At 40.2% G+C, this 25,526-nt stretch overlaps 1 protein-coding gene across 2 annotated transcripts in view; it reads right to left on the bottom strand.

The window, feature by feature from the left end:
• Nucleotides 1-22,336, bottom strand: part of LOC112219555 (cadherin-4) — a 342,114-nt gene extending 319,778 nt beyond the window's left edge. For both annotated transcript variants that reach the window (XM_024380897.1, XM_024380906.1), the window contains exons 1-2: nt 22,080-22,336; nt 20,988-21,099 (exon numbers count right to left, since the gene is read on the bottom strand). In XM_024380897.1, the coding sequence (XP_024236665.1) occupies nt 20,988-21,099; nt 22,080-22,136 (169 nt within the window). In that variant the 5' untranslated portion in view covers nt 22,137-22,336. The remainder of the gene's footprint in view (nt 1-20,987; nt 21,100-22,079) is intronic.
• Between the last annotated feature and the right edge of the window lie 3,190 nt (nt 22,337-25,526).

Here is a 25,526-nt window from a genome sequence, read left to right as displayed (position 1 = left end):
CGCATGCAATGATGACACGAAAAATGACTAGGTATCCCCCCCTTACCCCCGTCACTGTCCATTTCTTGTTTTTAAAGGATGAGAGAAGTGCTACACCTGGTGGAGAGAGATTGTAAGACAGAACTCTCAGTCTCCAGTATTTATGTTGCAGTAGTTTATGTGTCGGGGGGCTAGGGTCAGTTTGTTATATTTGGAGTACTTCTCCTGTCCTATTCGGTGTCCTGTGTGAATATAAGTGTGCTCTCTCTAATTCTCTCTTTCTCTCTTTCTTTCTCTCTCTCGGAGGACCTGAGCCCTAAGACCATGCCTCAGTACTACCTGACATGATGACTCCTTGCTGTCCCCAGTCCACCTGGCCGTGCTGCTGCTCCAGTTTCAACTGTTCTGCCTTATTATTATTGGACCATGCTGGTCATTTATGAACATTTGAACATCTTGGCCATGTTCTGTTATAATCTCCACCCGGCACAGCCAGAAGAGGACTGGCCACCCCACATAGCCTGGTTCCTCTCTAGGTTTCTTCCTAGGTTTTTGCCTTTCTAGGGAGTTTTTCCTAGCCACTGTGCTTCTACACCTGCATTGCTTGCTGTTTGGGGTTTTAGGTTTGGTTTCTGTACAGCACTTTGAGATATCAGCTGATGTACGAAGGGCTATATAAATAAATTTGATTTTGATATTTTTTATTTTTTAACTAGTTGCTTTATGAGTGCTGTACGTTACGACATGACACGTCAAGATGTAACGGAGGGTCAGTTTTTCAACTTTTTTCCAATACTATAGAGACATTACCATGTCGATCAACGCTTGAATAGAAACCTAGTTCACACCCCCGATTTTGAAGTCAACACAGTCGCTACAGTCCCATTAGTTTTCTTTGTAGCCTTGTTTGAATGTTGCGGTTGCGCACATTTGTACGGAATGGGGTGAGTTTACGTTATGATGTTATTTTTCGTATCCCAGAGCTGTTTGATTGGCTAGTTAGAGCGTGATGTTAGCTAGCTAACACTGAACCTGGTGGTTAGCTCCCAGCAGATTCATGCAGGGTAGTAATGACATGATTTGTCACTATGTTCATTGTTGTTTAAATAGCTAACATTAGCTGGCTGGCTCGCTAGCTAATGTTACGTGTATGATCTTACATGTTATTTACCTAACTAGGTTAATTGTTTACCTAGCTAGCTAGCCAGATGTCTTAAGCTAAAGTGTACTGTTAGCTAGCTAGCTGACGTTAGCTGGCTGGCTCCTTGGTAACATTGTGTATGTTGTTATTATTCGTATCCCAGAGCCGTTTGCTTGGCTAGTTAGAGCATAATGTTAGCTAGCTAACACTGAACCTGGTTGGTTAGCTCCCAGCAGATTCATGCAGGGTAGTAATGACAAGATTTGCCACTATGTTCAATGTTGTTTAACTAGCTAACTTTAGCTGGCTGGCTCGCTAGCTAACGTTACGTGACGTGTATGATCTTACACGTTGTTTACCTAGCTAGGTTCATTGTTACCTAGCTAGCTACATGTCTTAATAAAAGACTCCACTATGCAAGTAACTATTTTGGGTGCGTTCGTAAATTCAGTCTGAGTATGACAGAGCGCAGAATAACTGATGAATTTACAAACACCCATTTAATATGGCCAGGGTCAGTAAATTACGCAAAAAGGCGTAATGAAATTGTTGCCAGCAGAGCTGGTTAGGCTGTGTTCATGTTATCCAGAGGTAAACAAATCATCAGCCAGAGCGTCAAGTATGTGCTCTGAACGCTCCGAAAGCGAAACGAGATGGGTGGGGCTAAAGCTTAAGAGGGTGTGAACAATGCTGAATGTAGCCTAGTGGTTAGAGCGTTGGACTAGTAACCGAAAGGTTGCAAGTTCGAATCCCCGAGCTGACAAGGTACAAATCTGTCGTTCTGCCCCTGAACAGGCAGTTAACCCACTGTTCCTAGGCCGTCATTGAAAATAAGAATTTGTTCAAAGAAAATTTGTTCAAAGAAGAGCTCTTCACTAGGTACCAAAATATTCAAAGGCCATTTTCTCAAAAGTGAGATTACAAGTTTATCAACTTTCAAAGCAGAATTACTTTCCCATTGTTCCTCAAAATGGAGTGTATGTTATACATTGTATGATCTACTTTTATCCACATGAGACAGATTTGAGCCGGTCGGTCACATATGTCAAGACGCACCAGCGAATAGGAGCCACAATCAGAAACACATCTTACTTTGCAGAGTTGCTGTTTGGTTGTTAGCAACAATATGGAGGGAAACTAGCAGGTGATTACACAGAAGAAGCCCTTTTGGAGGACAAAGCTACACAGTATAAAGGGATATTTAACATTGTTACAGTATTCCAAAGGTCCACTGATCCCATGTGTAACCTCTGTGTATGTATTGCAGTGTGGGTGAAATAAAGTATACAGTATACAGTGCCAGTATACAGTGCCTTCAGAAAGTATTCAGACCCCTTGACTTTTTCCACATTTTGTTAAGTTACAGGCTTGTTCTAAAATGGATTAAATAAAACAATTTCCTCAGCAATCTACACACAATACCCCATTTATTCCACCTTTATATAGGCACGTTGAGAACAAGTTCTAATTTACAATTGCGACCTGGCCAAGATAAAGCAAAGCAGTTCGACACATACAACGACACAGAGTTACACATGGAGTAAAACAAACATACAGTCAATAATACAGTAGAAACAAGTCTATATACGATGTGAGCAAATGAGGTGAGATAAGCAAGGTAAAGGCAAAAAAGGCCATGGTGGCAAAGTAAATACAATATAGCAAGTAAAACACTGGAATGGTAGATTTGCAGTGGAAGAATGTGCAAAGTAGAAATAAAAATAATGGGGTGCAAAGGAGCAAAATAAATAAAATAAATACAGTAGGGAAAGAGATAGTTGTTTGGGCTAAATTATAGATGTGCTATGTACAGGTGCAGTAATCTGTGAGCTGCTCTGACAGCTGGTGCTTAAAGCTAGTGAGGGAGATAAGTGTTTCCAGTTTCAGAGATTTTTGTAGTTCGTTCCAGTCATTGGCAGCAGAGAACTGGAAGGAGAGGCGGCCAAAGAAAGAATTGGTTTTGGGGGTGACCAGAGAGATAAACCTGCTGGAGCGTGTGCTACAGGTGGGAGATGCTATGGTGACCAGCGAGCTGAGATAAGGGGAGACTTTACCTAGCAGGGTCTTGTAGATGACATGGAGCCAGTGGGTTTGGCGACAAGTATGAAGCGAGGGCCAGCCAATGAGTGCGTACAGGTCGCAATGGTGGGTAGTATATGGGGCTTTGGTGACAAAACGGATGGCACTGTGATAGACTGCATCCAATTTGTTAAGTAGGGTATTGGAGGCTATTTTGTAAATGACATCGCCGAAGTCGAGGATTGGTAGGATGGTCAGTTTTACAAGGGTATGTTTGGCAGCATGAGTGAAGGATGCTTTGATGTGAAATAGGAAGCCAATTCTAGATTTAACTTTGGATTGGAGATGTTTGATGTGGGTCTGGAAGGAGAGTTTACAGTCTAACCAGACACCTAGGTATTTGTAGTTGTCCACGCATTCTAAGTCAGAGCCGTCCAGAGTAGTGATGTTGGACAGGCGGGCAGGTGCAGGCAGCGATCGGTTGAAGAGCATGCATTTAGTTTTACTTTTATTTAAGATCAATTGGAGGCCACGGAAGGAGAGTTGTATGGCATTGAAACTTGCCTGGAGGGTTGTTAACACAGTGTCCAAAGAAGGGCCCATAATGACAATGCGTTTACAAATGTATAAAGAATTTAAAACATAAATACCATATTGACATAAGTATTCAGATCCTTTGCTATGAGACTCGAAATTGAGCTCAGGTGAATCATGTTTCCATTGATCAATTTTGAGATGCTTCTACAACAGTGGAGTCCACCTGTGGTAAATTCAATTGATTGGACATTATTTGGAAAGGCACACACCTGTCTATATAAGGTCCCACAGTTGACGGTGCATGTCAGAGCAAAAACCAAGTCATGAGGTTGAAGGAATTGTCCGTAGAGCTCCGAGACAGGATCGTGTTGAGGCACAGATCTGGTGAATGGTACCAAAACATTTCTGCAGCATTGAAGGTTCCTAAGAACACACATGGAAGAAGTTTGAAATCACTAAAACTAGAGCTGGCCGGCGTGCCAAACTGAGCAATCGGGGGAGAATGGCCTTGGTCAGGAAGATGATGAAAACCTGCTCCAGAGTGCTCAGGACCTCAGACTGGGGCGAAGGTTCACCTTCCAATAGGGCAATTACCCTAAGCACACAAACAAGGCAACGCAGGAGTGGCTTCAGGACAAGTCGCTGAGTGTCCTTGAGTGGTCCAGCCAGAGCCCAGACTTGAACCCGATCTAACATATCTGGAGAGACCTGAAAATAGCTGTGCAGCAACACTCCCCATCCAACCTGACAGAGCTTGAGAGGATCGGCAGAGAAGAATGGGAGAAACTCCCAAAATACGGGTGTGCCAAGCTTGTAGCGTTATACTCAAGAAGACTTGAGGCAGTAATCACAGCCAAAGGTGCTTCATCACAGTACTAGGTAAAGGGTCTAAATACTTAAAGTGGGGAGAACAAGTATTTGATACACTGCCGATTTTGCAGGTTTTCCTACTTACAAAGTATGTAGAGGTCTGTAATTTGTATTCAAAAATTGTGAGAGACGGAATCTAAAACAAATCCAGAAAATCACATTGTATGATTTTTAAGTAATTAATTTGCATTTTATTGCATGACATAAGTATTTGATACATCAGAAAAGCAGAACTTAATATTTGGTACAGAAACCTTTGTTTGCAATTACAGAGTTCATACGTTTCCTGTAGTTCTTGACCAAGTTTGCACACACTGCAGCAGGGATTTTGGCCCACTCCTCCATACAGACCTTCTCCAGATCCTTCAGGTTTCCAGGCTGTCGCTGGGCAATACAGACTTTCAGCTCCCTCCAAAGATTTTCTATTGGGTATAGGTCTGGAGACTGGCTAGGCCACTCCAGGACCTTGAGATGCTTCTTACGGAGCCACTCCTTAGTTGCCCTGGCTGTGTGTTTCGGGTCGTTATCATGCTGGAAGACCCAGCCACGACCCATCTTCAATGCTCTTACTGAGGGAAGGAGGTTGTTGGCCAAGATCTTGCGATACATGGCCCCATTGTACTCATCCTTCTTCTTCCTCCAAACACGGCGAGAGGAGTTTAGACCAAAAAGCTCTATTTTTGTCTCATCCGACCACATGTCCTTCTCCCATTCCTCCTCTGGATCATCCAGATGGTGATTGGTAAACTTCAGACGGGCCTGGACATGCGCTGGCTTGAGCAGGGGGACCTTGCGTGCGCTGCAGAATTTTAATCCATGACGGCGTAGTGTGTTACTAATGGTTTTCTTTGAGACTGTGTCCCAGCTCTCTTCAGGTCATTGACCAGGTCTTGCCGTGTAGTTCTGGGCTGATCCCTCAAATTCCTCATGATCATTGATGCCCCACGAGGTGAGATCTTGCATGGAGCCCCAGACCGAGGGTGATTGACCGTCATCTTGAACTTCTTCCATTTTCGAATAACTGTGCCAACAGCTGTTGCCTTCTCACCAACCTTCTCACCAAGCTAATTAATTACTTAAAAATCATACAATGTGATTTTCTGGATTTTTGTTTTAGATTCCGTCTCTCACAGTTGAAGTGTACCTATGTTAAAAATTACAAACCTCTACATGCTTTGTAAGTAGGAAAACCTGCAAAATCTGCAGTGTGTCAAATACTTGTTCTCCCCACTGCATGTAAATGTGATAGTATACTTTTTTAAAAATAAATAAATAAAATAAAATTGTAACTAGTTTTTGCTTTGTCATTATGGGGTATTGTGTGTGTAAGAACAACAATGATTTAATCCATTTTAGAATAAGTCTGTAACCTAACAAAATGTGTAAAAAGTCAACGGATCTGAATACTTTCCGAAGGCACTGTATACAGTACATCAGTCAGCCATGCTTTATTTGGCTCTCATTTAGTAAAGGAAATAGCTTCATATAGGAGGATGGGCGTCAGTGATAGAATCATGGGGTTGGAACAATTCTAAACCAAACAAACAAAGAGAGAATTAGTGTGTTATTATCTCTCCACCCAGTGGGTGTTTGTGTGTGTGTGGTGTGTGTGTGTGTGGACATGTTTAACTATACTTGTGAATGATAAACAAAAATTTGACCAACTGGGACAATTTGTTAGTCACCACAAGGTCAAACGCTATTTCTAGGGGTTTAGGGCTAACAGGCTGACGACACCGCTCGCGAGCGTTGCAAAATAAATTTTGAAATCTATATTATTGCACCCACACTACTCGCGCGTGTGCCAGCGACTTTCTGCTCGTTGGGCTAAAATAGAAGTCAGTTCAATGCACCTAATTTATGAAAGTTGCCCATCGCAATATAAAGTCAAGAGAAGAAAAAGCCATGAAGGAGGAGAGATGACTAGAAACGATTCGGTTGACTCCGACCTAAGTGTATGTGAACTGACTTCAACTGTAAAGCTTATTAAAGAGCAGCGATACTACCAAAAGCAGTGTGCAGGTTTCTACTTTTTTCTCAAGCTTTTGTGTCAACATGGGCCCGCTTTCCTGTGGAACGCTTTCGACACCTTGTAGAGTTTATACCCCGACGAATGGAGGCTGTTCTGGGGGAAAAAGTGGGTGCAACTCAATATTAGAAAGGTGTTCCTAATGTGTTGTACACTCAGTGTATATGTATTTCGATCCGATACTGTGATTTTATTGTGATTTGATTTTCCAAACATATTGCTTATCATATGTCTGCTGCAGAATGACAAGAGAGCCATGTGGAAATAAATGCTGAAAGAAAATGGTCTCCCTATTTAGAAAGAAGATGGAGAACAAACTATGAATGAAAAATAATGGAGTTTGGGTACAAAGTACAGCCAACTAGCGCAAAAATAATATTGCGATATTGTCAAAACGATACAATACGATATATCGTCAAAAATAATATCCCGATATGTAACTGTATCGATTTTTACCCCCCCCGTTCCATCACTGGTTTGCATTCAGTATTGATCTAGCAAAGAGAAATCATTGGAGATGATTGTGTTTCTAAATTGGCATCAGCCATCTCGTATCGTAGAGCCCAGTCATAGTGTAGTGAGCATTATACCAATGAGCTACATCTTCCTGAAGCTGCAGATTTACCATAATAACATTGTTTAAAACACGGTTGAAGAAAAGTACATTCTTTGTCAATTATGCTTTTAACAGGTAGATAGATCTATGTTCCATTTTCAAGTGTTTTGTATAATTACTGTACTTTCATGGACTCATTACTGCTGGAAAGCAAATTACAGCTTGAGGCAACTTCAATTAAATTAACTAATCGTTGGTGTTAATTAATATGGGAATTGCAAAGGACCTTGAAACAGGTTTGCTGTTAGATTGACAAGCTTGTGATTTCTTTGTCCCACGCCAAAGTCCAGGAAGTAAAAGCTTAATAAGGTAATCTCAAAGCCCACACAGAAAAGCCACCAACCCAATCAATCAATCAATCCCCCCCCACCCCCCCTTGGTAACGAGCCATGAGATTGACAGCTGGATTACTTGGCTGGTTTGTAGTCCCTTAATTCCTGCACTTAAAATAATCACCCTCTGGGTGGAGCAGTGCCTCCTCATCCTGTGGCTAATGTTACTCAGCCACCCCACCACAGACCCCAGGCTACAGTAGAGAAGTTACTTAACACTACAGATAAAGACCCAGACACACAAACAACCCAGCTAATGTTAGTGCATAACTTTCTGAGAGCGTGGTTGTTCTATGGTTATTTTTCATACAACTTTCCCGAAACTTTCTGGTAATGGTGCAGGATAGTTGGTTGGTTTTTGGAACATTCTCAGCTCATTGACAAAAAAAACCCAATATTTTCTTGGTATTTTCATTACTTTAACAGAATGTTTCCTAAAACGTCAACCATGGTTACATTTAATTTCAATTTTGGTAATGTTCTAGTAATGTTTTACAACTGGTTTGACATTGGGAATGTTTTCAAATAGTTTAGAGAACGTTAAGAAACAACGTTCTTCTGTGGGAATTAGAATATTTCAGCATAATGATTCCAACTGGTTTCTTCATGGTTCTTTTTAAAGTCATGTTCTCAAATTGCTCCAAGAACATTAAAAAACAACGTTCTTCTGTGGGAATTTCAGTACTTCGTCATACCGATTTCTGCAGGTTTCCTCGTGGTTCTATTTAAAGTCATGTTCTCAGAACATTAAGAAAGCTGTCCTTAAAAAATACAATAAAACATTAGTAACGTTCTAAGAATGTTATAAAGAAAAACATACATTCCGTTCTCAGAGTCAACAAAGCTCTCTCTTTCCTCTGTCTCAGTTAAGGTGTGTTGGCCCCGCCCCTAATTGGCCACACCTGATCTTAATGTGTGCTTGTTTAATTTGAAACGTGGGATGTTTGAATAGACTAAAATGCCATTCCACAATAATAATAAAAAATGCATTTGCATGATTAATGCCTAAGCAAATTAATTTCCATGTGTCCTATCTGACCTACCGGGGTGGCAGCGTAGCCTAGTGGTTAGAGTGTTGGACTAGTAACCGAAGGTTGTAAGTTCAAATCCCCAAGCTGACAAGGTACAAATCTGTCGTTCTACCCCTGAACAAGGCAGTTAACCCACTGCTCCTAGGCTGTCATTGAAAATAAGAATTTGTTCTTAACTGACTTGCCTAGTTAAATGAATAAAAATAAAATCTGTGGATTAGAGTTCAAAGCAGCTAAACACCCAGTGTTTCACTATGACTTTTAATAACACTGCTAGGTTAGCTGTTTTGAACTCCAATCCACAGATTTTATTTTTATTCATTTTTACCTTTTATTTAACTAGGCAAGTCAGTTAAGAACAAATTTTTAAGTTTTAAGGAAGTTATTCAAAAACAATTTCTTACATTTCGTTCAAAACATTCTCAACATTTAGAGATTGTTCTCAGAACGTTATTTATTTAACTTCAAATAACTTCCATTTTCATAATGTTAATAAAACTTCCCCAGTAAAACGTTATCAGAACCTCCCTGCAACCTAAAAATGAATGTCCACAGAACAAGTGAAATTGTTGTTTAGAAAAACAGTCAGGAAACTTGTGGCTTTGTTCCCAGAACCAATGGGAAATCAAAAAATGTATGTTCCCACAACTTCCAAGGAACCAAATGTGCTAGCTGGGAAACACACACACACATAACAAACACACCAAAACAGACATAACATAAAACACACAGACACACAGTCAGTTATACTGTACACCAACAAACACAGAATACAGTCTGATTGCCAGGATTTGGGGGGGAACAAACAAAAAAATGAACGAGATAAGAGCATAAGAACATAAATACCATGACTAGAGATACAGAAGAACATGGTTGAATGAGATAACAATAAACTAAACACAGCTATTTCTGTGGCTAGGGACCTCTGTGATGTTCGACTTTAGAGCACACAGTGAAGTCTTTTAATTACGAAGATACAAACCCTGTGGTTACAGAAATAGATGTAGCCTACAGTACACAGTGGCCCTAGAGATGTGTGTAGCTGCGGCTTTGAGGGATACAGGAGTTGGGCGCAGCATGGCGTAAATAACTTCGATTGTATTATGTTTTTCAGCTCTTCCAGTGATGGTGACTCGGGAAATGAATGTTGGGGAACCTGGGGGTAAAGTGGCAGCACCACGTTAAAATGCTTCACTATAACTCATCGATGAAGTGAGACGCCGCCTAAGGCCGTCATTGAAAATAAGAATTTGTTCTTAACTGACTTGCCTAGTTAAATAAAGGTAAATAAAAAAGTCCCTGACTCAGGAGAGAGGAAGAAAGAGGAAGAGAGGGAAAGATAAGGATGGAAGAAGCGTGAGGAGAAGTGAAATGGTCCCAATCCATAAGCAGGGGTGGAAAAAGTACCTAATTGTCATACTTGAGTAAAAGTAAAGATACCTTAAAAGAAAATGACTCAAGTAGCAGTGAAAGTCACCCAGTAAAATACTACTTGAGTAAAAGTCCAAAAGTATTTGGTTTTAAAAATACTTAAGTATCAAAAGTAAAAGTATAAATAATTTCAAATTCCTTATATTAAGCATCCTAGACAGCACAGTTTTCTTGTTTTTTTTCTCTAATTTAGCCAGTAAGGATGAGAGGGGATGTTCTCTTAGACAATTTTCCTGTCCTGCTAAGCATTCAAAATGTAATGAGTACTTTTGGGTGTCATGGAAAATGTAACAAGTTAAAAGTACATTATTTGCTTTAGGAATGTAGTTGGAGTAAAAGTAAAAGTTGTCAAAAATATAAATAGTAAAGTAAAGTACAGATACCCCCAAAAACGACTTAAGTAGTACTTAAGTATTTTTACTTAGGTACTTTACACCACTGGTCATAAGCTCCTTAAAACAGCATCTGTAACAGCATCATTCAGACTAACTGCTTCAGATGATGATTATTCATGGTGAATAATGACGAGGATGATGATGTGCCTATACTAAATGGACGGGCTGACTGACATTTATGTAGGAGGGCATATATTTTGCGCATTACTCATTGAACAGATGTAGCTCTCCAAAAAAAAACTTTTACATGAATGTACAGATGCTAGCATATTTTAGAATCATAATATGTGATAACATACACAGACAGTATGCACTATGCATCTATAGCACCATAGTGAGTGAGTCAAACTAATGCACATTGGAACATTCTGATGATGTAGAGAAACGACAAAGAGGGAAAGCTCTGCCTAAACGTTTCAGACGCTTTCATAAATGAGCCATGTACTGTAGTTCACGATATTTGTGTTTGAGAATAAACACTATTTCTGTTTGGCAAAGGAAAATAGCATTTCCTCATGAATACCAACAAAGTATTGGTATCCTCCTCCCCCTCCTCTCCCTGTTTTCTTGAGGAGAGGAGGTGAGTGAATGGAGCCACTTTGGGCTGAATCACATCCCTCCTCCCCCAGGCTGAGACGGACCTACAGAACTAATCCACTCCACTCAGTCCACACAGTAATTAAAGCACTACCAGAGGGCTTGTAACCATGAAGGTTGCAGCTGAGAGAGGTCAGGGTTAACACACTGGCACAATCACGCAGGTAGGTGGGAGGAAGACAAGAAGAAAAGCATGCAGATATAATTTGTTTTCATATTTAATCTCAAAGCTTGAGAGGATACTCAAACCATGCAAATAAGTATCATTGAAAGACTACTGCTATAAAAGGTGAAAGTGAGTGTATAACATAATCCAAATGTTTTTTCAAGAGGTTATGATGGTAGACTTCTAGTACTACTTAATGTGTTGCTCCTATTAATAATTTAAATCATAATCCACTTAATAACCTAACAAATCTAACTGTAGGAAAGATCCAACCAAATAAGATAACAAGTGAATGAATCGTCTAAAGTCAGCTAAACCTCACTTGAACACAAAACCCTGATTTGTATTCAGATGCATGTAAATCCTGGGGCTTAGGGGAGGGGGAAATCCTTGGTAATGAGGTGAAACTGAGGTTTCCTACAAGGAAAATCAGTTGTTTCTGTAACACAACAAAAGATAGCTCCCTTATCAGGGTCTCAAATCATTAGAGAGCATGAAAATGTAATGCGCTAAAGCATATTGATTAAGAGGGTGGCTGATTAAGAAAATGTATTGATTAATGATGCAAACTGCACAAATTGCTCTCTCTGGAAGAGACCAGGTGTTACATAGGGATTATATGGCTGGGTGCAACTATCCTTGACATTGGTTGCTTTTCCATAGCATTTTAACAGATATTCCCAATCTATGCTGTATCGCACACTAAAGCAGTGAACTTCAACCACCTCTGTCCCCCAAAATGAATATCCTGGCTGGGACTATGTGCTCTGTCTCCCTTTCCTTTTCCTGTCTTATCTAACATCTGATAATATCATTCTGAAGGTCAGATTTTGGGACACCTTTGGCTCATCTACTAATTTTATATACATGTAGATCTATTGCATAACCTTCCCCGGTCGACTACTGAGGCACAGGGCTTGGAAATGGATTGCAGCAAGTGTCCATGATAAAACAAAGCAACACGTTTTTACTCTTCAGCTAAGGCTCCTGCTGACCTAGCTATATGAATGGAGAGTAGTTGGGTTAGAAACATACTCTTAACTTTAATCTGCTTGTAAGTGATGGGAAAACCCAGAGAATAAGGGTTGTAAAGGGAGGGTATATTACTTGAAGCTTTTGACATTTTACCAGTAAGGTATCAGAATTGTTGTATCTTTCAAGAATTTTATGTGGACTATCACAAGACATCAAGTGGCCCTTTTGGGTACTACAGATTATTACAGGTGTCTGTATTTACACTGTATACAGTGCATTCGGAAAGTATTCAGAACCATTCCCTTTTTCAACATTTTGTTATGTTACAGCCTTGTTCTAAAATTGATTAAATCATTTTTTCCCTCATCAATGTTGACACAATACACCATAATGACAAAGTGAAAACAAGGTTTTAGAAATGTTTTGAAATTTATACAAAATAAAAAACAGAAATACTTTATTTACATAAGTATTCAGACCCTTTGCTATGAGACTCGAAATTGAGCTCAGGTGCATCCTGTTTCCATTGATCATCCTTGAGATGTTTCTACAACTTGATTGGAGCCCACCTGTGGTAAATTCAATTGATTGGACATGATTTGGAAAGGCATACACCTGTCTATATAAAGTCCCACAGTTGACAGTGCATGTCAGAGCAAAAACCAAGTTATGAGGTCGAAGAAATTGTCCAAAGAGCTCCGACACAGTACTGTGTCGAGGCACAGACCTGGGGAAGGGTACCAAAACATTTCTGCAGCATTGAAGGTCCCAAAAACACAGTGGCCTCCATTATTCTTAAATGGAAGAAGTTTGGAACCACCAAGACTCTTCCTAGAGCTGGCCGCCCAGCCAAATTGAGCAATCGGGGGAGAAGAGCCTTGGTCAGGGGGGTGACCAAGAACCCTATGGTCACTCTAACAGAGCTCTAGAGGTCCTCTGCATAGATGTGATAACCTTCCAGAAGGACAACCATCTCTGCAGCACACCACCAATCAGGCCTTTATGGTAGAGTGGCCAGACGGAATCCACTCCTCAGTAAAAGGCGAATGACAGCCCGCTTGGAGTTTGCCAAAAGGAACCTAAAGGACTCTCAGACCATGAGAAACGAGATTCTTTGGTCTGATGAAACCAAGATTGAATTCTTTGGCCTATATGCCAAGCATCACGTCTGGAGGAAACCTGGCACCATCCCTACAGTGAAGCGTGGTGGTGGCAGCATCATGTGGGATTGTTTTCAGCTGCAGGGACTGGGAGATTAGTTAGGATCAAGGGAAAGATGAATAGAGCAAAGTACAGTACAAGAGTGGCTTCAGGACAATTCGAGAGAGAGAGAGAGAGAGAGAGAGAGAGAGAGAGAGAGCAGAGATGAATGAGAGAAACTTGTAGCGTCATACCCAAGAAGACTCAACGCTGCCAAAGGTGCTTCAACAAAGTACTGAATAAAGGGTCTGAATACTTATGTAAATGTGATATTTCATTTTTTATACTTTTTAAAATAAAATTTGCAAACATTTCTATAAACCTGTTTTTCCTTTTTCATTACAGGTTATTGTGTGTAGATTGAGGATTAAAAAAATAATTTAAAAATTACATTTTATAATCGTCTGTCCTCCTGTCCTCCTGTTACAACACTCACTACCGAGTTCCAAACTGCTTCTGGAATAAACGTCAGCACAAGAACTGTTTCATCGGGAGCTTCAAGAAATAGATTTCCATGGCCGAGCAGCTGCACACAAGCCTAAGATCACCATGCGCAATGCCAAGCGTCAGCTAGAGTGGTGTAAAGCTCGCCGCCATTGGACTCTGGAGCAGTGGAGACCCATTCTCTGGAGTGATGAATCTGGCAATCCAAAGAATTTGGGTTTAGCAAATGCCAGGAGAACGCTACCTGCTTGAAGGCATAGTGCCAACTGTCAAGTTTGGTGGAGGAAGAATAGTGGTCTGGGGCTGTTTTTCCTGGTTCGGGCTAAGACCCTTAGTTCCAGTGAAGGGAAATCTTAACGCTACAGCATACAATAACGATTCTGTGCTTCCAACTTTGTGGCAACAGTTTGGGGAAGGCCCTTTCCTGGTTTAGCATGACAATGCCCCCGTGCACAAACCAAGTTCCATTCAGAAATGGTTTATTGAGATTGGTGTGGAAGAACTTGACTGGCCTGCACAGAGCACCGACCTCAATCCAATCCAACACCTTTTGGATGAATTGGAACGCCGACTGTGAGCCAGGCCTAATCGCCCAACTTCACTAATGGTCTTGTGGCTGAATGGAAGCAAGTCCTCACATAAATGTTCTAACATCTAGAGTAGAGGCTGTTATAGCAGCAAAGGAGGGACCAACTCCATATTGATGCCCATGATTTAGGAATGAGATGTTCGACGAGCAAGTGTCTACATACGTCTGGTCATGTAGTGTGCCTCTGGCGCTCTGTGTGGCTTTATCACATGTAAAATATATTAAATAATTAAATTGTTTTTTTAAATAAAAAATTGAATGCCAAAGCGGCAAAACATTATCGTAAATATAAACCATCAACTTAGTGTTTGGTGTTTAATGAGGGTTTGAGCATGAAATAACCTTTATATTTTTTACACACTTTTTATTTTATTTTTTATATGTCAATATATATTTACTGTTATTGTTTTGGCGTCAAACTGGTGGCAGTTGAGAAAAAGGTAAATAGTTGAAAAAGTTGCAGAATTCATTGAAAATAATACCATTGTTGATTAAATGCTTTTTTCATTAATTAGGCTATTTTCTCTTGAACCATATGGTCTATCTACTAGAAACAATATGGGCACCACTATTTTTTTTAAAAGACCATTTATATACAAGTTATTCAAGTATAAATTGCCAAAGTTACGATAGATTGCCATATTTTCTGTTTAGGCTAAATTACCTAAATTACTGAAGATACCGGTAAATTACTGGTAGCTTTGCAACCCTACAGACAATAGAGGCTTCTGTATTTTAGAGCAACTACTACCTGCTGAACTGAGCAATCGATGCATGTTTTTTTTATCTACTGAGAAAAAGATTGGCAGTTGTTCACAGATTAATTTTGAATCTATCATTTTATCCTTCATACACTACAAAGCATTGACGAATTCCATATATGACTATGGTGATTCGCAAGAAGAACCCCACTAGTCACTGTACCATTTTTGGTATATAGTTCTCGTGACAACATCCACTATTTCTGCTGAAAGTTAGCTATCCTTCCAACAATACTTTGCAGTACCTCAACCACCATAGCGGGGGACGACCGACATTAAATGGAAAGCATTTTACTGTACCTTATGTGGCTGGGGTAATGGAATGGGCTGGCGGTGGATGTCATGTTCTAGGGGCTTTGAGGGATATAGGGCCATTCTTCGTGTTGTGTGTGAAGGGAAGAGGAGATAAAGAGAAACGATGTAGCTCATCTTCACTACTTGTATTCTATCAGCTCACCACAGACTCTGTGTCCTGTGTAGAGAGATGAAAGACTCTCCGGAGGACAAGAGAGAAAGGGAAAATGGTATCCTGCTTATCAAACACCTGAAATCATAATCCCTTTCCCTGGGTTTGGACATACTTATGAGAGCAGCTCTTCCTGACTTGGAGAGAAGCTAGGCGAGGTGTCTGAGGTTCTGTCGAGCAGAGCAAACACCAGACAGGCTGTTTTAACCAAGATATTACTTTATGTGTCAGATATTTTTAAATGTTGTCTGATTGGGATCACGTGTCATTTCACATAAGACACTTCTAAAGTTGTGAGTTGACAGTAAAAGTGCTGATAGTTGAAGGCATCTGGTTTATGGTAAAGTTAATATACAGTTGAAGTCGGAAGTTTAAATACACTTAGGTTGGAATCATTAAAACAGTTTTGGCAAGTTGGTTAGGACATCTACTTTGTGCATGACACAAGTAATTATTCCAACAATTGTTTACAGACAGATTATTGCACAGATTATCACAATTCCAGTGGGTCAGAAGTTTACATACACTAAGTTGACTGTGCCTTTAAACAGCTTGGAAATTTCCAGAAAATGATGTCATGGTTTTAGAAGCTTCGCTTTGGTTTTGACATCATGGGATGCCAAGACCTCAGAAAAAAAATTGGAGACCTCCACAAGTCTGGTTCATCCTTAGGAGCAATTTCCAAACGCCTGAAGGTACCACGTTCATCTGTACAAACAATAGTACGCAAGTATAAACACCATGGGACCACGCAGCCGTCATACTGCTCAGGAAGGAGTCGCGTTCTGTCTCCTAGACATGAACGTACTTTGGTGCGAAAAGTGCAAATCAATCCAAGAACAACAGCAAAGGACCTTATGAAGATGCTGGAGGAAACAGGTACAAAAGTATCTGTATCCACAGTAAAAACGAGTCCTATATCGACATAACCTGAAAGGCTTAAAAAAAGCCAGACTACGGATTGCAACTGCACATGGGGACAAAGATCGTACTTTTTGGAGAAATGTTCTCTGGTCTGAATAAACAAAAATAGAACTGTTTGGCCACAATGACCATCAATATGTTTGGAGGAAGAAGGGGGAGGCTTGCAAGCTGAAGAACACCATCCCAAAAGTGAAGCACGGGGGTGGAGGCATCATGTTGTGGGAGGATTTTTCTGCAGGAGGGACTGGTGCACTTCACAAATAGATGGCATCATGAGGTAGGAAAATTATATGGATATATTGAAGCAACATCTCAAGACATCAGTCAGGAATTTAAAGCTTGGTAGCAAATGGGTTTTACAAATCGACAATGACCCCAAGCATACTTCCAAATTTGTGGCAAAAAGGCTTAAGGACAACAAAATCGAGGTATTGGAGTGGCCATCACAAAGCCCTGACCTCAATCCTATAGAAAATTTGTGGGCAGAACTGAAAAAGCATGTGCGAGCAAGGAGGCCTACAAACCTGACTCAGTTACACTAGCACTGTCAGGAGTAATGGGCCAAAATTCACACAACTTATTGTGGGAAGCGTATGGAAGGCTACCCAAAACGTTTGACCCAAGTTAAACAATTTAAAGCCAATGCTACCAAATACGAATTGAGTGTATGTAATCTTCAGACCAACTGGGAATGTGATGAAAGAAATAAAAGATGAAATAAATCATTCCCTATGCTACTAAGACAGGGAACTTTTCCTAGGATTAAATGTCAGGAATTCCGAAAACTGAGTTTAAATGTATTTGGCTAAGGTGTATGTAAACTTCCGACTTCAACTGTAAACACATTTTGCCTAACTCCCAATAATATGAATGAGTTGTAATACTGATAGTGTCTATCGACATCTAACAAAGAGTAAATTCAGGAGAAGTCGTCAAACCACCTGTTTATCTTCTGCTGAACTGCAAAGAGCAAATATTGAAAGAAAATGAGTTGAGTGAAAAAAATAAGCAAAAAAGAAAGAAGGGTAGTGATAACACACGTAAGAAAAAAAGGGAGGGATCAAATCCCATGTTTCTCACCAGATAGAGCAGTGAGGGTTCAGATTCATTGAAGATACAAAGAAAGAATACATAAAGTTTAGACATCAAAACAAGTCCATTCTGTTAGAAAGGGGATTGAAGTATGTTTTGCAGTTCACAAAGCAAAAGCATCCATGAAAGATTCCCTGATTCACATAACTGACACTTCACTTGTGGTACTGTCACCCTGAAGACCAAGTTGTCATTGTATTGTTTCCCTCCTGAACCTCTATGCTGTATGCTTTTATTAGGTGCCTGGATTCCATTACTTTAGAGAGAATCAAAAGCATCCCAAAGCAACATTACTATTCAGTTTAAAGTTACATTGTACCTTTGATTGACACATTTAGCCATCACAGAAAACAAAAATTTGCACTCAACCAACTCCCCCGTGGTACAGGGGATAAGTTCTGTTGCTTTTGGATGGTGGTGGATGGTGAAGGGCGAGGGATGAAACTCATCACAGATGTTTTTTTAATACGTACTGACAGTGACTTTAAGGGCCACAACCCTGAAGAAACTGCAGTTCAAATCAATTTATTTTGTACTCTGCCCCTCCTCTCTGCCTACGTTCCTAGGTGTCTGTTCCGGCTCTGAGACTGAGGTGATGGTTTACACTGTGATGTGCAATCACCGGAATATCCCTTTTCATGGCCTATCTGGCCACAGCAGGGATCTGGATGGAATGAGCACCATGCCTGTCACGAACGTCGTCTTGGAAATGACCGGACCAAGGTGCAGCATGGTGAGGGTACATTTCTCTTTATTATAAATCTCGCCAACAAAACAAGGAGAAAAAATAAATAAAAACAAATAAAAGACCGAGACGCTTACTAGGGCTATACAGGCCACTAACAAAGACAACTACCCACAAAATACAAAGGAAGAAAATCTGCCGAAGTATGATTCCCAATCAGAGACAACGATTAGACAGCTGTCCCTGATTGAAAACCATCTCTGGCCAAAACATAGAAACAGAAAACATAGAAATAAAGAAACTAGAATACCCACCCTAGTCACACCCTGGCCTACCCAAAATAGAGAATAAAAGCCTCTCTATGGCCAGGGCGTGACAATGCCTCTCTAGGCACACTGCCATATAATCTCCAACTCCTCCCATACAAAGACAATCAGATCCATAGAAGCATGTGTTAATTCACTCTGTTAAAGTTAGGGCAGCCAATAAATGTATGTAATGATAAACAATAAAGGTATTTAGTGTTGCCATAAAACCAGTAAAAACCTGTTTAATTTATAGGGCTATATTTGGAAGGAGGAGGTGTGACTGGATAATCTCAGCTAGAACAGTACTGTCATCACAATATTGTTGGGAGAACATAATGATCATCTTTGCATCCATAAATATTTTTATGTAAACTAAACAGATGTGGGTGTACAAGCACCTACCCATTAAGGCCAGGGATGTGAAAAGGCACTGAGGTGGGTGCTAACAAGTTAAAAGTACCATTTGTGCCATTAGTCTATGGTCTAACATCCACCCACACTCCCTCCAAACAGTCAATATGACAAACATTGTCTAACAGCTCTTCCTCCCCACCACCTTAAAGACTGGATGAATGGTGTGGGATTAGAACATGGAAATGGCTGAGGTTTACTGTCCATCGAACAGCATAGAAGCCAATGTCAGGTTGCACCTGGCTGGGATGCTGCGCCTATCACTAGTATAGCTTCATTTGTCCAGCAACCATACAAATGTAGCACCTCAGCCCCTCCCTCTTCTCTGCTTCACCAATTCATTTCTGTGAAAGTTCTGGGTTACATACTGTACACAGAATTGTTAGTATTCCTCCATTTTTTCCTGTTGCCTTGTGTCATGGAGGAAACAAACCCTCAGTCAGGCCAGCCGCGGTGCATTAATAATAGCAGGAGGACTTAAGCTCCTCCAGCCGATATTCCTGAGTGGCCAGTAGGGAGAACAGCACGGCACAAAGATTGGTGTTCACGAAGCAACAGAGTGAGAGGATACAGAGTTAATATCGGTATCGAAGCAATGGAGGCTGTACAATATAGACCAAATAATCAAAATGATCTAGAACTGGAGTGGTGTATGATTTTTGTTGAAAGGTGCAGGCAGCAGTGTTTCTCTCTCAAACACACACACACACGCACACACTCTCTCACACACCACACAAACACCAGGGCCCTCTATGTTGTTACCTGTCCAAATGCATCAGGTTCTGTCAACATTGTTTTTGGCATGGGTCACTGTGGACACCTCAGCCAATTTCCAGACAGGCAGGTCCCTTCAACCCCAAGCCTCCAGGCAAAGTATCTCCCTATTGACAGGATGTGATGTCCTTGTCTGCCTCCTAAATAACCTCCGCAATAATTAAATTGCTTTTGTTTAAAGCAGTTGACATATCCCAACAAACATTAAAACAAGAGCATTGTTTCCACCTAGAAAATAACGTTTCAATCAACAACAACCATAAATAGCCTGCAGAAAGGATAAGTGTCAAGGGAAAGTGGTGCTCATCTTTCTGTAGTGTTGAGCCACTGTGAAGAGTCATAGGGGATAAGGTCTGTTTTAGGAGTACCTTAATCCTGCCCTCATCTCTAAACCCTTGCTGAGTTCATAAAGCTCTTACTGTACTACACCTAACGAGGATGTTTTAATTTAATCAAAATAAAATGTACTATTCTAAGATGAATATGCAATGCATGCAAATAGAATGATCAATTATACAATGATAAAAGAATCTGCCAGTGAGGTTTGTTACTGCAATTTTATAAGCGACTTCAAGACAAACATATGAGCCAAGCTCTACAAATTCTACATTGCTGGAGAGGAACCTCACAATAGATGTGATGCGCTGAAAAGAAATGGAGCGCAGGAAAAGAGAATTGAATTCCTCTGAAAAATAGAGAGGATAAAAGGGAAAATGTATTACATTGAATACAGGGAATAAAATAAAAGCTGTGAGCTTCCAGAAGCAAACACAGAAAAGAGATAGATTTGTGATTTAAATGAGCCTGCTTTGGTAAGTCTGCTGTTTAAGTGATCCTTTATGAAAGGAGAAATTCAATGTTTTCAATGGGAACACTTTTATGTTGGCTTGAAAATGCAGTTCATGTGATACGAATATATTTTATATTTCAAAAACAGCCTAATTATCATGTGGATTCAAAACACAGTGTAAATTCCATCCAACTTTAACTGCATCAACACATGGATGATTGTTCTGCGTGTTCCACCAGATCGGCATTGTTCTACCACAGAGTGTGCACTGACCTTGTTAAGTCATGATGGAATACCGCATACCATAATATATTTCCTCCCACACACACACTCAATCACCCTCTGGTTGGGATGTATCTCCGGAGAAGAGGGGGAAACACCAGTCAATAAATGAGATCCAGGGCCTCCGCAACCACAGTGCTTACCTTTGAGAATGCTTTGGCCTCGCAGTAGATCCCTCGAGACAAACACAGTGTAGAAGCTCTCAGAGAAGCCTGGTCTGCATGGGGGTTTAGGACTTTGGCCTGCCTTGGTCCCCTGGGTAGAGAAAAAGACAGCCTATAAGCATTGGAAAATTGACTTGTGGCCAGAGGGTCACAGGATGATCTTGCAGGCTTTGAAACTGATATTGAACCTTCGACAGACAGACTAGAGACTGATGTTGCTAATTATCTTCAGTCCACCGCTTGCTGTTTAAATGGATGACAACATTTACAATGGAATCAAAAACACCAGATACCAGTGGGTTCATTGGTCACCTTTTTAAAGTGTTGTATATGATAATGATGGGCAACAAAAAATACTCATAGATCATGTTCATAGTATAAATAATGTATAGTAAAAATAGACAATCTATTCAAAATGTCACATTTGTTTATTCTACCACAAAAACAAAGATGCTATCCAGGAGACAAATGAATATGTTTATTTCAGGCATGAGTAGACTATTTCAGGAAAAAATCATATCAGTTTTTCAATTTCAATGAAATCAAATGATGAGATATAGTGATTTTGATATTATGTCGAGGCTCTAACATGCTAGCAATAGGCTAGTGGTGATTTAATCCAATGGAATATGGCAGTCCGTAAACGTGCATGAAGTTCGTGGCCTCCTATAGCCTACTATACAGTTTATGAAACCAAAAGGCTTCGGCATGCTCTGCAATGCTTTAACTCACTAATAGGCTACTGCAGTTCAGTAGACTAAAGTAAATGATTAGAAAAGGGACTCAAAATGAATAGTTGGTTGGTTTATTCAGGCACCTGTCATTCAACAGGAATGTAGCTTTTTTTTGACCAAACCCGAAATGAGTGGTGACTACAAAATCATTTTGAAGTATCGTCTGAAATTATCATGACATTATACGCTCTTTAAACGCAGCATGTTACTGTAGGGAAAAGTCGCTGACCACAATTCAGCGCCACATGCACAGCGCTGAAAAAGCTCGTGCATGCCAAGCAGGCACAGCAGTGCAGTAGGCTACTTCCACCGTATTTCGAAAATAAATATATCTTACCCAAGATGTTTCCACAAGTAAGATGCACGTCAGTATAACAACCGATACAAAATTCATCTTTGCCAGAGCGCTGTAAGATCAAGTGACAGCGTTTTGACCGACTCGCCTTCCTCGAATAAATGGTATTAATTCCCGGAGCTCTCTTCTTAGATGCAAAGTTGTGAGTGCAATAAGAAGCTATATGTGAGAAATTGTTCCGACTTGTCTAGCGCAAAACTGCCGCTGAGAGGAGAGCGATGCTGATGCTGCTCTGTACCAAGGAGCCAGCGCACTTATTGGGTGCCAACGTCACTAGAACCCCTCCTACCGCACATAATGCACTGTGTTGTCACTGTAAAAGCTTGACCATTTTTCTCATTTGATTAATTATAACTTGATTCGTTTATAGACAAGTTGAAGGCTACATTTGTACAAGGACGAAATGTCCACGTACTGTGTAACAGAGAATAGTGTTTCGTAAAAGGCTATATTATTCTTACTTGAAACTGGCACACTGAGTGAAGCCATCGACCCTAACACTTGCATGTGTCCATCACCACGTGGGAGTCTGTTTCACACCTCAGGTACCTCCTATTCTCTTGCTCTATAGTGAGATCCTATTAAATTACTAAGTATTCTAATTAATAATTCTATAGGGAGGCATATGAATACAGGCTACTGAAAATTCCAGAGACAGCTGTTTGTAGAAAGCCTGAATTGTAGGGTAAACGCCCCATTTTCTAAAAACAACATTTCATTAAATAATTTAAAAAGTGTAAACTGTAGCCACTTATTACCCTTCCTAGTTTGTTTGCTTAAGCATGACCATCATCCATATACCTAGTATTTACCAAACCTAGTTTTTTTTGTTGCTATTCATTGACTACAGCTCAGCGTTCAACACCATAGTACCCTCAAAGCTCAACGTACATACTCCCTCAATTGGGCCGACCAACCAGTGCTTCCGCACAGTGGCTAACCAGGCTATCTGCATTGTATCCCGCCATCCCCTCTTTTACGCTACTGCTACTCTCTGTTCATCATATGCATCGTCACTTTAACCATATCTACATGTACATACTACCTCAATCCGCCTGACTAACCGGTGTCTGTATGTAGCCTTGCTACTTTTATAGCCTCGCTACTGTATATAGCCTGTCTTTTTACTGTTGTTTTATTCCTTTACCTACCTATTGTTCACCTAATACCTTTTTTACACTATTGGTTAGAGCCTGTAAGTAAGCATTTCACTGTAAGGTCTACACCTGTTGTATTCAGCGCACGTGACAAATAAACTTTGATTTGATTTTTGTGTCTGCAATTGTATGCATTGTTCTTAGGCAGAGGGGGGTGTATAGGTACCCTGCAGAGTAACCTGTAACCATCAGGGTTCTTTGACTAGGGCAGGGTCAATAAATACTCAGAACACTAACCTTTAAAGAATTACAAACAATGGACAGAAAACGAACCACAACCGATGTCCCTGGAAGATTCACCCAGGTTTTGCTAAATCCTCTCCTCACCTCCTTTTGAAAAAGGTCATGTTGAAACAAATGCGCTTCTTCTCATTGTCAACTAGTGCATCATCAGGCAAACTATCTTTACAGGGGAGGAATCTCAAAATATTAGCAAAGTGGTAAAAAATACATTTCTCTAGTTGTGGCAGACATTTTATATATAAAACGATGTACCATATCGTTTTTAAACATGTACATTCTTTTCTCTTCGGACAAAAACAACAGCTGATTTGAAGGGGGTGTGGCAGATATCAAAGCTTTTCTGCGAAGAACTCATGTAGGATATACATGACTATCCTCGACGAAAAGTGTCTATCGAGGGGGGGACACTTCCGTTCACCTACTAACAAATTGACACTCCTCAACCATTTATTGGTTTCCATGTCTTGGAGGAGTCAAGTCGAGAACGTTTTTTGAGAATCTCCCCATCTTTCCCTCCTCTTTGTTCCAGGAAATACATCACCATTTCAAAGCCATAGAAACAATTAATTCAAACAGACCAATAGGAGAACATATGCAGTTAACATGATTACTGTAATTACTATATTAAGGGCACCTCCATCCTCAGACAAACCACCACAGTAATCTGTATGTCCATTGACATGCCAATCTACAAGGCTATAACCATTGAATCGCAAATGGTTGTGGCCTAAAATGTTAAAATGCAGATTATTCTATAAAATGCCATTTTTATTTTTCATCATTATTGAGATGTGTTAGATGTGCAGATCTCTTATTACTTGATGTGATTATGGTATTATGTTTTCTGAATGCATTTCTCATACTTAACCCTACCTTTTCTCTATTTTCTCTTGTCTCCATTTCTAACCTGACGTAAATAGTGTATCCTTTCACCCATGCATCCTCTCACCCTCTCTCTCTCTCTCTCTCTCTTCTTACGCTCTCTCTCCTTACCCTCCTAGGAAAAAGCTGTAACCTACTGCTCTTCCTTATCAGTCTTCACTCCCCACAGAAAGTGTGTAGCTGCAGCAAATCACCTCTCACTTCCCTTTCATTTCTGTTAGATATTTGTTGTGATTGCTGCAGCGTAAGACATTGATACCGTAAATACCACGTCTCGTCAAAATCAACCTGTACAATGTCCCTCTAAATAAACAACTAGGCTGTGCATTTGGATCTCTAAGGAATAGACAATTCTGTAGCACCTTCAGAAAGTATCCACATTATGTTGTGTTACAGCTTGAATTTAAAATTGATTAAATGTAGACTATTTTTGCAACTGGCCTACACCCAATACCCCATAATGTCAACATGGAATTATGTAATACTGAAAAGAATGTGACAAAGCAATTCACTTGTCCTGAATATAAAGTGTTATGTTTGGGGCAAATCCAATACAACACATTACTGAGTAGCACTCTCCATATCGTAGTGGTGGCTGCATCATTTTATGGGTATGCTTGTAATCGTTAAGGACTGGATAGTTTTTCAGGATAAAAAATAATCCTAAAGGAAAATCCTAGTGGAAATCCAGATTCAGTCTACTTTCCACCAGACACTGGGAGATGAATTCACCTTTCAGCAGGACAATAACCTAAAACACAAGGCCACATCTACACTGGAGCTTCTTACCAAGAAGAAAGTGAACATTCCTGAGTGGCTGAATTACAGTTTTGACTTAAATCTACTTGAAAATCTATGCCAAGACCTGAAAACGGTTGTCTAGCAATGGATCAACAACCAATTTGACAGAGCCTGAAGAATTTTGAAAAGAATAATGGGAAAATTGTGCACAATCCAGGTGTGGAAAGCTTTAAGACATTTAACCAGAAAGACACACAGCTGTAATCTCTGTCGAAGGTGCTTCTACAAATACTTGACTCGGGTGTGTGAATACTTATGTAAATGAGATATTTCTGTATTTAATTTTCTATAAATTGCAAACATTTCTAAAAACGTTTTGTTTTTAAAACTTTGTCATTATAGGGTA

The sequence above is a fragment of the Oncorhynchus tshawytscha genome, linkage group LG02 (assembly GCF_018296145.1).
Source record: "Oncorhynchus tshawytscha isolate Ot180627B linkage group LG02, Otsh_v2.0, whole genome shotgun sequence".
Lineage (NCBI taxonomy): Eukaryota > Metazoa > Chordata > Actinopteri > Salmoniformes > Salmonidae > Oncorhynchus > Oncorhynchus tshawytscha.
Note: the sequence above shows the minus strand (reverse complement) of the source record. Positions and strands in the feature narration are given on the sequence as shown.